Here is a 13,960-nt window from a genome sequence, read left to right as displayed (position 1 = left end):
ATGATTTGAAAAAGAGAACTTTATTCCTATTGTAATCTCTAGCTGTCAATTATAAGATGGATTTGATAGAGCCCCAATAGCAAAATATATATCTGGATCATCCTTAGTGCTTTGAAAAAGTAAAGATGCCTAACCAGAACCTCGAAGGTTTTAATTCATAAGACCTGGGCTGAGATCTGGAGATCTAGTTTTTTAGAGTACCCAAGAAGTGGTTCATATAGACATTCATGGGTAAGAAACATTGCTTTGAATTAAAGGAAGGCATATAAACTGACACAGAAGACACAGAAGCAGTTTTCTTTTTTCAGCCATGTTTGTAAAATAATTCACTTCCAGAACAGGGGGAACAACCAATCCCTTTCCCATTATATCTAGGTGTATTACAAGTTACTTCAGCTCTGTTACCAAAAGTTCTCATTACTATTTCTTTAGGGAGGCAACCAGGCTAAATTCTAATGTTCTCAAGGTATCTTGTCCTGGAAATGGTGAAATCCTGAAATCTCAGGATTTGAAAATGACTTGGCTGAACTAAAGATGAAGAAGCTAAGCCTCTACTACTCTTCCTAGTCTCCTGGGCACAGCTGTGGAGTCTTGGCACTGTGCCCAAACCCTAAAAAGTAAAATACGGCAACAATGAAAGTCAGACCTTAAAGAATTTAGAAGTTTAACTCGTGCTTGCCACCATGGACTCAGCAATAAGAGCAGACACTTGCACTCTGTGTAGTTCATAGCTGCTTTGTTCCTTCATATCACACAAAGCCTCTGACAGCTTCAGCTTTCCCTGTTCTTTTCCTCAAACTCCAGGATGAGACCTTTAATGTGAGACAATTTCTGATGCAGGTACTCACAGCGACGCTTTTCTTCCCTATAACCTGGGTACCGCTGCAGAGAAAAAGGATCCATGTCAAAACAAAACAAGAGGATCTACCATTTCTGCCTTCTTGCTACTGTTCCCAGACCTTGTCTTACCTTCCTGAACTTTCTATATTCCTGGACTATTTTTTCTTCCAGTACCTGAAACAAAGAAAATGCTAGCACTAACTTTAGCCTTGAGAAAAAAACCTCCAGTTTTCTTGAAGGAGAGAGGTAACTTCCCATCTCATTCTACTAAATGACAGAGAATATTTTTTCTCTTAAAACTGACTTGCTTGTCATTTGGGTCACTGTACAGTCTTAAGGTCAGTTAGGGAGTTGATGGCCAATAAAGCTAGAAAGCCCATCTTGGGTCCAGTCCTTACCTTGTGTTCTGGAGTTCCTCGCTGAACGCTCTTGATCTCTGCTCCCAGCTCTATGAACCTTTGGCTTGCAGCCCCAACACGAGCATGTAGGATGCGGTATTCAGTATAATCTGTCTCAAAGTCCTGCTCATAAGCATGTTGCTGCTCTGCACTGCAGATGGCCCTGTATTGCCTGCCAGGAGCAGAGAGTTGCCACCTTCAACTTCATTGCCTGAAAGCATCAAGCTCCCAGGAAGTTTATCTTAATATCTCATGCACAAAGTTTGATAAAATTGTAAGTAGCAGGAGACTCACAGGACATAATCTGGTACCTCTTCAGGGCTTGGGGATTCAGAATCTAGGAAGGAAGCAAGACAACACAAACTACATAGGTCTTTTTTCTGCTAGGGCAGTTTATTTTTTTAATTTATTTTAGAGAGCGAGAACACAAGCCTGGTGAGGGAAAAGCAGATACCCCACTGAGCAGGGAGCCCAAAGCAGGCCCAATCGTGAGACTCCAACCAAGATCATGACCCGAGCAGAAGGCAGATGCCCAACCGACTGAGCCACCCAGCACCCCTCCACTAGGGCAGTTAGCCCTTTTCTCATTAACTCACCAGCTTGAACTGAGGGACTATGTTCCAACCTGGGGCCCATGTCTTCATCCTTATCCTCTTGTTCCCAGTCTTCTCCCTCTTGCAAGTCCTGACTGGGCAGCCCTTGTAGGGGACTTGGAGCTAAAGGCAGAGTTCTGAGTCTCTTTTCTTCTAATCCTAGAGTGGTTGTAGATGCCGGACGCTTCTGTTGGGAAAAATACCACATAAACAGTAACCCAGAAAGCCTAGTCTGCCTGACTCGTGAAAACTAATAATAGGATGAGCTCCAAGAGCATCAAAATGAAGGCTCCTAATTTAAAAATGTTAGCCTGATTGGACAAAGATTTCTGAAAAAACCTCGCTATTACAACTTACCTTGTCCAAATGTTTCTGGCTAGCAGAAGTCAGTGCCTGATCAGGTTCTCTGTTGGGAAGATAGGTCTGGTTTCTAGAATATTTAAAGAGGGAATGGGAGAGATGAAGACCAAGATCTCTTATTACAGCATTTAGGGTGGAGATTAGAAAGGAAGATAATATGAGGGATTCCCAGTTTAGTCCCACCCTGCCCCAAGTACCTCACTTCCCACTGTGTCATGTGTTCCTTTGAGGATCCTGGGAGTGACTGTCCTTGGCTGCTTGCCAGTGGATCTGGCACCTGGCAGGGAAAGTGGCAGGGGCACTTGCCTCCCTGGGCTTTAGGCTTTGCCCCACCTGATTCCAGCTACCTACAGTTTCTGGCCTCACCTCTTTTAGTGCCATCTGTGGCTGTGAAACTGTGTCTTCTTCAAAATAGTCTCCTGTGTTCTGCCAACTCTCAGGATCTCTGACGCGGTCCATCAGATTATGTCTCTGAACTATAGATGGGGCTGGGATGGAATCCATGGCTGCCCAAATAGTGAGGCGATCCCTGAGTGGGCCCAGGCAGTGGAGCTGGTTAGGCCCAGATCTGGAAAGGGGTGGTGGAAAAATCCCAGGAGGGTGGAGAACTTTTAATCACCTCTGAAATCAGCCTCCCCAACTTTCCACAAACCCTTTTTTTTTGCTCCCTGTTCCCCCTTACCTGCCTAAGCGTTGGCACACAAGGTCCAAGCCACCTCCAGGGCCCTCCTGGCCACACTGGGACACTAAGAAGGAGAAGAGGCAGGACCAGCCAGGGCCTGGGAACCTCAGATACTGAGCGCAAAAGGAGAACCATAAGCCCCATGAAGTTGCCCCCTCCCCCTTCCTCCCACTGCCATTCTTCCCTGAGCCAACCTAAGATTGAAGATGGGTCCCATGGGGCTCGTTAGTACACCAGGTGCATCTGGGCTTGAGTTCCCCAGGAGGCTGAGACGACACAGTGCCCTTAACCGCAGTCTCCTGGGACCACAACCCTAGCAGCCCCCTCTGCCCCACTCGGGTGTTCAGTTCTCGGAACTTCCTCAGACCGTGACTGCTCTCAGCCTCCCCGCCCTGACTGCACCTTCCCGGAGCCCCCTTCTGTTCTCCCCGCACCACGTCTTTTTCCAAACACTCTAGGCCCGTACTTACCCCTCGGTTGCCTTGGAAAGCGATCACTGGCCGAACCTGCGGGGAGAGCAGATGCGAGCTGAACGCCGGTGAAGTGGCATTCCCAGGATCCAGCGTCGGGTGCCCGGGGTGGGGTGGGGGGGACCTGCCCCGCCCAATTCACTTGGAGAGGTGGGGAGGTCGGAGCCTGCGGATGCCTCTTCCCAACCCCAGGTCGCTTCGCCAGGGTCACCGGCAGAGGCCTGAGATCCTGAGGGGGAGAGGCTAGGGAAGACGGGGCCCAGGGTCCGCCGCACCTGTTGCCGCCGACACTCTTGCAGCGCCCGCAGCACCGCGTCGTTGAGCCTGAACATGAGGAGGCTGGTCCCGGCAGCGGGGGTGAAGCAGAGCTGGAGCTTCCCACTCAGAAGCTCCTCAGGTCCCTCCATGGCTGCGATGTCTAGCGCACGCAGAACAAGAACCACAGCAAGGGCCGCCACCGCCACCACCACCACCTGTGCTGTGCAGGGCTACGCTGGCACTCTTGGAAGCCCAGGTCGGCCCCGCCCTCCACCAGGACCCACCCCCGGCCCCACCCCTGAGGCTTCCCCGCAGCTGTGGTGCTTCGCTTTCCCCAAGACTTTTGCACGGACTCACCCCCACGGGTTTCCTGGATACGTGCGCACCGCTTTGGGCTTTCGGAAGGGGCTACCGCAGTTCGGGGTGGGGGGGATGTCTGTGGCCAACTTTAGACCCCTTCCCAGTTTTGCTTCAGTTTCCCCAGCCAACCTGAACTCAAGAGTTGCCGTCTCTAAGTGAAGCTGAAACTGCAACCTCTAGAGGGTTTTAGAGGCAGAGGAGCGGGAGAGGACCTGGTTGCTGGGCTGACTCAGTAGACCGTGCCTCAGAGACCTAGACTCCCCCAGGGACCGGAGGGTGACGGACCCAAAGGGGTGTTTCTGACGCCAACACCTGGTGCAGAGCTTTCGCTTTTTCCCGCCTGTAATCGTGCTGCGGACCCGAAGTCGATTTCTAACTGCGTCTGGAGAGAAAATCAGGCCCAGTGGGTGTCAAGGCAGCGGTGAAGTTTGGCTGTGGCGGGCTGGAACGGACCCCTCCCATCCCCACCGGTAGGCAGGGATGGGGGGTGTGGGTGGTGGTAGGAGAGTTGCGGGGAGAAGGGAAGACTCAGTCCCAGGTCACTGCTCCTGGCTTATACAGGTGAGACTGGTGTGAAGGGGAGATGGCCCACTCCCTGAGGAGGGCCGAAAAGTGCCACGAAGTTGTGTGACATTCTGGAAATTCAGACTCTGGTGCACTGAGACCGCAGGAATTTCAGGTCGGCCCTGGTGCCTCCACTTGTCCCTGTTTGGGCATGTTTTCCAAAAGCCCTGAAGTTCTCTTTCCTAGCCACAATCCCTCTGCTAAATCCCTGGACCTACATAATTTCAGGTGACCTTAATGCCCTCCACCCCAAATCAGATTACCTATACATTTGTCAAAACTCATCAGATAGGGACGCCTGGGTGGCTTAGTCGGTTGGGCAGCTGCCTCCCGCTCACGTCATGATCCCAGGGTCCTAGGATTAAATCCCCAATTGGGCTCCTTGCTCAGTGGGGAGCCTGCTTCTCTCTCTGCCTCTGCCTGCTTGTGTGTTCTCTCTCTCTCTGACAAATAAATAAAATAAAATCTTTCTTAAAAACCTCATCAGATAGTACACCTAAAATGTTTATATTTTAAAGTATGTAAATTAGATCTCAATAAAGGTAATTTGAAAAGGCAATGCAGTAAATCTCCAATTCCAACAACAAAAACATTTACTTGTCCATCTCCTTAGGGCTTTCTGCTTCTGTGGGTGACCATTTGTTAATTTGAAAAAGAGTGTGGCAGTAGGTAAATCTGGTCTCCCAGGGTTCCTTTTCTTCTCAGATGACATCTGTGGACTTCTGTTGGATTTTCCTGGATTTAAATTCAAAGGAGAGCCTAGAATGGTGAAAATTAAATTTAGAGAAGAGGGCAGGAGCAGTGCTGTAAGAGGAGGGAAATGGGAAAGATACTTGGGGAAGGGGTAGGAATCTAACATATGTTGGATGTCTGTTGTGTGACAAAACATCTGCATGTTATTTAATTCCTAAAATAACTTTAGAGTAGGTATTATCACTCACACTTTTCATTCATTCATTCAAAAAATATTCATTGAGCACTTACTCTGTACCAGACGTTGTACCATATCCTTGGGATACATCAATGAACAGATTTCTTGTTTTGCAGAGATTACATTCTTTTCTTTTTCTTTTGTTTTTGTTTTGTTTTTTGTTTGTTTAAGTAAGCTCCATGCCCAGCGCGAAGCCCAATCAGGGGCTTAAACTCATGACCCTGAGATCGAGACCTGAGCTGAGATCAAGACTCAGTTGATTAACTGACTGAGTCACCCATGTGCCCCCTGGAGAGCTTATATTCTAGAGGGGAAGGAGACACTATAAACAAACCTAAGAAGTAAACATAAGAAATACAGTGTATGTTGGGGCACCTGGGTAGCTCAGTGGGTTGGGCTCTGCCTTCAGCTCAAGTCATGATCACTGGGTTCATGGATCAAAAACGCTGTACTGGGCTCCCTGCTCAGCAAGGAGTCTTCTTCTCCTGTTCCCTCTGTTTCTCCCCCTGGATTGTCCTCTCTCTTTCTGAAATAAACAAAGTCTTAAAAAAAGAAAGAAATATAGGGTATGTTAAAAGATGATAAGTGCTATAGCTAAAAGAAAAAGTGGAGCAAGGTAAGAGGGTTTGGAAGTGGAGGAAGAGGATGGAGGATGGAGAGGGTTGACTGTATATTAAGTAACGTGATAAGAGAAAGCCGTATAGAGAAGATGAAATTTGAGCAATGCCCTAAAGGAAATGCTTTCTAGGTAGAGGGACTAACCACTGCAAACTCTGAGTCAGAAGTGTGCCTGGAGTGTTTAAGGAAAAGTTGAGGCCTGCATAACTGGACCAAAGTGAGTAAAGGGGAAAAGTTATAACAGACAAAGTCAAGAAGGTAATGGAGCAGGGACGGAGCAGGGGCTGAAGGGCCTTGCGGGCCATTATAACGACTTTGGCTTTTACTTTGAGTGAAATGGAAAGTCAGTGCAAGGTTTTGAGCAGAGGTGTAATATGAAATTACCTCCATTTTCAAAGGATCACTGTAGTTGCTGTGTTAAGTGTAGACTATAGAGTGACAAGGATAAAAAGCAGCATGGCCTGTTAGGCTGTTGCAGTAATTTGAGCTAGAAATAGTGGCAGCTTGCACCAAGCAGTAACAGATGAAGTGGGAGAAGGGATAAGGTTCTGAGTATTTTGAGGGTAGAGCCAACAGAACTTGCTGATGGATTGAATGTGGTACGTGAGAGAGAAATGGCATCAAAGATGACTCTACCATTTTTGGCCAGAACACCTAGAGGGATGAAACTGTCATTGTCTGAGGTAGGGAAGACTGCACGTGGAACAGGGTTAGTTCTGAACATATTGAGTTGTCTGTTAGAATCCACATGGGAATGTGGAGCAGGCAGTTGTATACACAAACTTAGAGATGGTGAAAGATGTCTGGGCTAGAGATGTAGACTTGATAGTACTAAACATATAGATGGTATTTTAAAGCTATGAGACTAGATGAGATCACCCAGGAAGATAAAGAGGAATGTAAAGTGTTACACCCTTGGGTACTCCAATCTCTAGAAGGAAGTCAGGGGGAAGAAAAGCAAAGCCAACTGAAAGGAGATGGCCAGTGGGGAAGAAAGAACACCAAGAGTGTGTGCAGTGCTGAAAACAAAGTGAAAACAACATTTCAAAGAGACAGGGATTGAACAACTATGTCACCTACAGTCAATAGGCCAAGTAAAATGAAGAGTAAGAATTGACCATTGTAATGAAAATGTTCTAAAATTGACGGTGATGATGGTGGCACATATCTGTGGATATCCTAAATGTCTATTCAGATCCTCTTATTATTTTATTTATTTATTTATTTGACAAGAGAGAGATCACAAGTAGGCAGCAGGCAGAGAGGCAGGCAGAGAGAGAGAGGAGGAAGCAGGCTTCCCGCTGAGCAGAGAGCCCGATGCGGGGGCTCGATCCCAGGACCCTGGGATCATGACCTGAGCCAAAGGCAGAGGCTTAACCCACTGAGCCACCCAGGCCCCCCTCTGCCTATTTTTTAATCAGGTTCTTCGTTCTTTATTGTGCTGTTGAGTTCTTTATATATTTTGAAATTAATCCCTGGTCTGATCTATGATTTGCAGAAATCTCCCATTTAGTAGGTTGCCTTTTCATTTTGAAGATGTTTCTTTCAATATGCAGAAGCATTTTAGTTTGAAGTAATCTTTATTTTTGCATTGGTTTCTCCTGCCTTTTAAGTCTGATTCACAAAATTATCGCTAAGATCAAAGGCAAGTTGCTTACTGCCTATGTTTTCTTCTAGAAATTTTGTGGTTAGGTATAATATTCAAGTCTTTAATCCATTTTGAGTTAGTTTTTGTGTATGGTATAAGATAGTGATCCAGTTTTCCCAATGCCATATATTGAAGAGACTGTCCTTTCACCATAGTATGTTCTTGGCTCCTTTGTAATGCATTAATTGTCCATATATATTTGAGTTTAGTTCACAGCTCTCAACTCTGTTCCATTGATCTGTGTGTCTGTTTTTGTGTCCGTATCATACTTTTTTTAAAAATGATTTTATTTATTTGACAGAGAGAGATCACAAGTAGGCAGAGAGGCAGGCAGAGAGAGGAGGAAGCAGGCTCCCTGCTGAGCAGAGAGCCTGATGTGGGACTCGATCCCAGGATCCTGAGATCATGACCTGAGCTGAAGGCAGCGGCTTAACCCACTGAGCCACCCAGGTGCCCCGTATCATACTGTTTTGATAACCATAGCTTTGTAGTTTGAAATCAGAGAGCTGATACCTCCAGCTTTGTTCTTTCTTAAGATTGCTTTGGCTATTTGGGATCTTTTGTGGTCTCATGCAGATTTTAAAATTATTTCTAAATTTGTTCTGTGAAAAACACCATTGGAATTTTGATAGGGACTGCATTGAATCTATAGTTTGGGTAGTATGGACATTTTAACAATATAATTCTTTCAATCCATGAACACAGAGTATCTTTCCATTTATCTGTATCTTTTTCCATTTCTTTCATCAGTTTCTTCCAGTTTTCAGTGTATAGGTCTTCCACCTCTTTGGTTAAAATTATGTCTGTCTGTCTGTCTATTTATTTATTTGACAGAGAGAGAGAGAGAGAGTGAGAGAGGGAACATAAGCAGGGGGAGTGAGAGAGTGAGAAGCAGGCTTCCCACTGAGCAGGGAGCCTGATATTGGGCTCAATCCCAGGACCCTGGGAACATGACTTGAGCTGAAGGCAGACACCTAACAACTGAGCCACCTAGGCTCCCCAATTTATGTCTGTATTTTACTTTTTTGGATGTATTTATAAATGGGATTTTCTTAATTTCTTTCTGATAATTCACTATTAGTATATAGAAACACTATGGATTTCTGTATGTTGATTTTGTATCCTGTTCACTTAAGTCACTTATTCTAACGTTTTTTTGGTAGAATCTTTTGAGTTTTTTATGTATACAGTATCAAGTAACCTGCAAGTCATCATAATTTTACTTCTTCCTTTCTAATTTAGATGCCTTTTACTTCTTTTTCTTGCCTAATTCCTGTGTCTAGGACTTCCAATACCATGTTGAATAAAAGTGGCAAGAGTGGGCATTCTTATTTGCAACAACATGGATAGAACTAGAGGGTATCATGCTAAGTGAAATAAGTCAATCAGAGAAAGACAATTATCATATGATCTCTCTGATATGAGGAATTTGAGAGGCAGAGCTGGGGGTCGTTGGGGCAGGGAGGGAAAAAAGGAAACAAGATGGGATCAGGAGGAAGACAAACTGTAAGAGACTCAATCTCATGAAATGAATTGAGGTTTGCTGGGGGGCAGGTGGGTAAGGGATAGGGTGGCTGGGTTATGGACATTGGGGAGGGTATGTGCCATGGTGAGTGCTGTGAAATGTGTAAGCCCTATGATTCAAAGACCTGTACACCTGAAGCAAATAATACATTATATGTCACACACACACACACAGAGAGAGAGAGAGAGAGAGTGGGCATCCTTGTCTTGTTCCTGTCCTTAAAGGAAAAGCTTTCTGCTTTCCACCATTGAGTATGAAGTTTTCTGTGACTTGTCATATATGGCCCTTATTATGTTTAGGTATGTTCACTCTAAACCATCTTTGCTGAGAGTTTTTATTATAAATGGATGTTGTATTTTTTTCAAATGCCTTTTCTGCATCTATAAAGATGATCATGATTTTTATCCTTCATTTTTTTTTAAGATTTTATTTTATTTATTTGAGAGAGAGAGACAGTGAGAGAGAGCATGAGCGAGGAGAAGGTCAGAGGGAGAAGCAGACTCCCCATGGAGCTGGGAGCCTGATGTGGGACTCAATCCCGGGACTCCAGGATCACGCCCTGAGCCAGAGGCAGTCGTTTAACCAACTGCGCCACCCAGGCGTCCCTTTATCCTTCATTTTATTAATGTGGAATAGTATTTGGTTGATTTGTGGATTCTGAACTATCTTTGCATACTTGGAATAAATTCCACTTGAATATGGTATATTATTATTTTTATCCATTGTAGAATTAAATTTGCTAATATTTGGTTGAGATTTTTTGCAACTGTGTTCATCAATTATATTAGCCTTTAATATGTGTGTGTGCAGTGTGAGTGGGGTGGCTTGTCTGGTTTTGGTATCAGGATGGTGCTGCCCTCATAAAATGAGTCTGAAAATATTCCTTCCTCTTTGATATTTTTGGAGAAGTTTGAGAAGGATAGGTATTAACTTTTTATTAAATGTTTGGTAAAAATCAGTGAAGCCAGCTCATCCTGGACCTTCATTTGTTGGGAGCTTTTTGATTACTGATTCATTCTCCTTATTAGTAATTGGTCTATTCAGACTTTCTATTTCTTCATGATTCAGTGTATGTTTCTAGGAATTTCTCCATTTCTTCTATATTCAATTTGTTTGCCTTTAGTGGTTACTATGATCCTTTGTATTTCTGTGCTGTCAGTTGTAACCTCTCTTTATAATTTTATTAGCACTCTTTTTTTCTTCATTAGTCTAGCTAGAGATATATCTATTTTATCTTTCCAGCTCTTAGTTTCATTGATTTTTAAAAAAGATTTTTATTTATTTATTTGACAGAGAGAGAGAGAGGCCTCAAGAGAGGGAATAGAAGCAAGGGAGTGGGAGAGAGAGAAGCAGGGTCCCCACTAAGCAGGGAGCCCGATGCTGGGCTCTATCCCAGGATCCTGGACTCATGATGTGAGCAGAAGGCAGGTGCTTAATGACTGAGCAACTCAGGCACACACTTTTTCTTTCTTTCTTTCTTTCTTTTTTTTTTTATATTTACCTTAGTGGTGTTTTTATTAAAAAAAAAAAAAATTGGGGGGGGGGCTGGGTGGCTCAGAGGATTAAGCCTCTGCCTTCAGCTCAGGTTATGATCACAGAGTCCTGGGATCCAGCCCAGCATTGGGCTCTCTGCTCAGCGGGGAGCCTGCTTCCCCCTCCTCCACTGCCTGCCTCTCTGCCTGCTTGTGATCTCTGTCAAATAAATAAAATATTAACGAAAAAAAATTTTTTTTTTGCGAGAGAGAGAGAGAGGTGGGAGGAGGGGGAGAGGGAGAAAGAGAATCCCAACCAGTCTCCATGCTCAGCTCAGAGCCTGACATGGGGTTCAGTCCCATGACCCCGAGATCATGACCTGAGCCGAAATCAAGAGTCAGAAGCTAACTGAGCCACCCAGATGCCCCTCTTTTTCTTTTTTTTATTCTCCATTTATTTCCACTATGATCTTTAGTATTTCCTTTTTTCTACTGACTTTGGGTTTCCTTTGTTCTTTTTCTGTCTCCTTTACATGTAAAGTTAAATTGTTTACTTGATATTTTTCTTGTTTCTTTTTTTTTTTTTAAAGATTTTATTTATTTATTCGACAGAGAGAGATTACAAGTAGGCAGAGAGGCAGGCAGAGAGAGAGAGGAGGAAGCAGGCTCCCCGCCGAGCAGAGAGCCCGATATGGGACTCGATCCCAGGACCCTGAGATCATGACCTGAGCCGAAGGCAGCGGCTTAGCCCACTGAGCCACCCAGGCGCCCCTTTTTCTTGCTTCTTGAAGTAAATCCATATTGCTATAATCTTCCCTCTTAGAACCATTTTGCTGCATCTCCCAAAAATTTTGGTGTGTTTTATTTCCATTTTCATTTGTCTCTAGGTATTTTTTAATTTCTTCTTTGATTTTTTTGTGACCCATTTGTTGTTCATTTACATGGTGTTTACTTTTTCTTAAAGATTTTATTTTTAAGTAATCTCTACATCCACTGTGGGGCTTGAGCTCAAAACCTTGAGATCAAGAGTCACCTGCACTACCAACTGAGTCAGCAAGGTGACCCCATTAGCATGTTGTTTAATCTCCACCACATTTTAGTGGTTTTTCAGTTTTCTTCTGGTAATTGGTTTCTAGTTTCATACCACTGTAATCAGAGAAGATGGTTGATATGATTTCAGTCTTCTTGAATTTTTTGGCCTAACATGGGATCTATCCTGGAGAATGTTCCATGTGAGAAGAATGCTTATTCTGCTGCTTTTGATGGAATGTTGTATATATAGCTATTAAATCCATCTGGTCTAGTGTATTGCTGAAGGCCAGTGTTTTCTATCCCCCCCCCTTTTTTTTTTAAAGATTTTATTTATTCGACAGAGAGAGAGAGATGGGAGGAGTGGGAGTGGGAGAGGGAGAATCAGGCTTCCCACTTAGCAGGAAGCCTGATGCTGGGCTCAATCCCAGGACCCAGGGACCATGACCTGAAGCAAAGGCAGACGCTTAACCAACTGAGCCACCCAAGTGCCCCAGGAGAGTCAGTTTTAAGTAGACTCTGCGCTGAGTGCAGAGCCCAACATGGGGCTCAATCTCACAAGTTTGAGACTACAACCTGAGCCAAAATCAAGAATCGGACCCTTAACCAACTGCATCACCCAGGTGCCCCTACTATTTTTGTCTTTTAAACATCAATGCTTGCTAAATAAATGATTGATCCACTACATTTACTATGTATTTTTTCCAGGGATTTTTTACTTTTGCATATTGTCCTTGTTATTAGTGCCATTTCTTTTCAGTTTAAAGAAGTCCCTTTGGGGCGCCTGGGTGGCTCAGTTGGTTAAAGCCTCTGCCTTCGGCTCTGGTCATGATCCCAGTGTCCTGGGATTAAGCCCCACATCGGGCTCTCTGCTCAGCAGGGAGCCTGCTTCACCGCCCCCCCACCCCCTGCCTGCCTCTCTGCCTACTTGTGGTCTCTATCAAATAAATAAAATCTTTAAAAAAAATAAAGAAGTCCCTTTAAAATTTAAGACAGTTTGGTGGTGGGATGTCTGGCTGGCTCAGTGGGCTTTAACCCTCTGCCTTCGGCTCAGGTCATGATCCCAGGGTCCTGGGATCGAGTCCCGCATTGGGCTCTCTGCTCAGCAGGGAGCCTGCTTCGCCCCCCTCTCTCTCTGCCTACTCTCTCTGTCAAATAAATAAATAAAAATCTTTAGAAAAAAAAAGTTTGGTGATGATGAACTCCTTTAGCTATTGCTTATTGGAAAACTCTTAATTTCTCCTTCAATTCTCAATGAAAATCTTGCAAGGTAGAGAATTCTTGGTTGGAAGTTTTATCCTTGCAGTATTTTGGATATCTTATGCTAGTCTATTCTATCTTGTCAAGTTTCTGCTGAAAAATTTGACAGCTTTATGGAGTTTCCTTTGTATGTAATAAGTTGTTTTTCTCTTGCTGCTTTTGGGATTCTCTCTTTAACTTTTGCCATTTAATTATAACATATCTTGGTTGGGTATCTTTGGGACTCTCTGGTTTCCTGGACCTGTATGTCTGTTTCCTTCACCAGATTAGGTCAATTTTCAGCCATTATCTTTTCCTATGAGTTTATGGCTCTTTCACTTTCTCTTCTTCTGGGACCCCTGTTATGCAAATGTTATTCTGCTTGATGTTGTCTGAAAGGATCCTTAAGTTACCTTGTTTGTTTTTTTTTTTTTTTTTAAGATTTTATTTATTTGACAGACAGAGATCACAAGTAGGCAGAGATGCAGGCAGAGAGAGAGAGGAAGGGAAGCAGGCTCCCTGCTGAGCAGAGAGCCTATGTGGGACCTTGGGATCATGACCTGAGCCAAAGGCAGAGGCTTTAACCCACTGAGTCACCCAGGCACCCCAGTTACCTTAATTTTTAAAAATTCTTTTTCTGGGGCGACTGTGTGGCTCAGTCATTGGGTGTCTGCCTTCAGCTCGGGTCATATTCCCAGGATGCTGGGATTGAGCCCTACACTGGACTCCCTGCTTGGCGGGAGGTCTGCTTCTACCTCTCCCACTCCCCGTGCTTGTGTTCCCTCTGCTGTGTCTTTGTCAAATAGTAAATAAAATCTTTTAAAAAATTAAATACATTTAAAAATTCTTTTTTCGTTTTGCAACTCTGTCTAGGTGAGTTCTATCACTTTGCATTCCAGCTCACTGACCCAGTCTTCAGCTTTATCCACTCTGCTTTGAACCCCTTTAGTGTATTTTTTAGTTCAATTATTGT

At 44.3% G+C, this 13,960-nt stretch overlaps 1 protein-coding gene across 1 annotated transcript; it reads right to left on the bottom strand.

The window, feature by feature from the left end:
• Nucleotides 1-294: 294 nt before the first annotated feature.
• ELL3 (elongation factor for RNA polymerase II 3) lies at nucleotides 295-3,846 on the bottom strand. Its single transcript, XM_044232300.1, has 11 exons — nucleotides 3,619-3,846; nucleotides 3,344-3,379; nucleotides 2,874-2,986; nucleotides 2,558-2,759; nucleotides 2,389-2,468; nucleotides 2,189-2,261; nucleotides 1,835-2,018; nucleotides 1,533-1,575; nucleotides 1,239-1,410; nucleotides 970-1,014; nucleotides 295-882 (listed from the first exon to the last, which is right to left on the bottom strand). The coding sequence occupies exons 1-11, from the start codon at nucleotides 3,748-3,750 to the stop codon at nucleotides 772-774; spliced, it is 1,191 nt and encodes a 396-aa protein (XP_044088235.1). The 5' UTR covers nucleotides 3,751-3,846; the 3' UTR covers nucleotides 295-771.
• Between the last annotated feature and the right edge of the window lie 10,114 nt (nucleotides 3,847-13,960).

Source organism: Neovison vison, chromosome 13 (genome assembly GCF_020171115.1).
Source record: "Neovison vison isolate M4711 chromosome 13, ASM_NN_V1, whole genome shotgun sequence".
NCBI classification, from domain to species: domain Eukaryota; kingdom Metazoa; phylum Chordata; class Mammalia; order Carnivora; family Mustelidae; genus Neogale; species Neogale vison.
Note: the sequence above shows the minus strand (reverse complement) of the source record. Positions and strands in the feature narration are given on the sequence as shown.

What these genes read in the sequence shown, in the direction of transcription:
- ELL3 (XM_044232300.1), bottom strand. Translation starts at nt 3,750, where the DNA reads ATGGAGGGACCTGAGGAGCTTCTGAGTGGGAAGCTCCAGCTCTGCTTC. An exon ending in CTTTCCAAGGCAACCGAGGG is followed by an intron (nt 2,987 to 3,343) that starts GTAAGTACGGGC and finishes TTTTGCGCTCAG; the next exon opens with TATCTGAGGTTCCCAGGCCC. An exon ending in GTGTGCCAACGCTTAGGCAG is followed by an intron (nt 2,760 to 2,873) that starts GTAAGGGGGAAC and finishes ACCCCTTTCCAG; the next exon opens with ATCTGGGCCTAACCAGCTCC.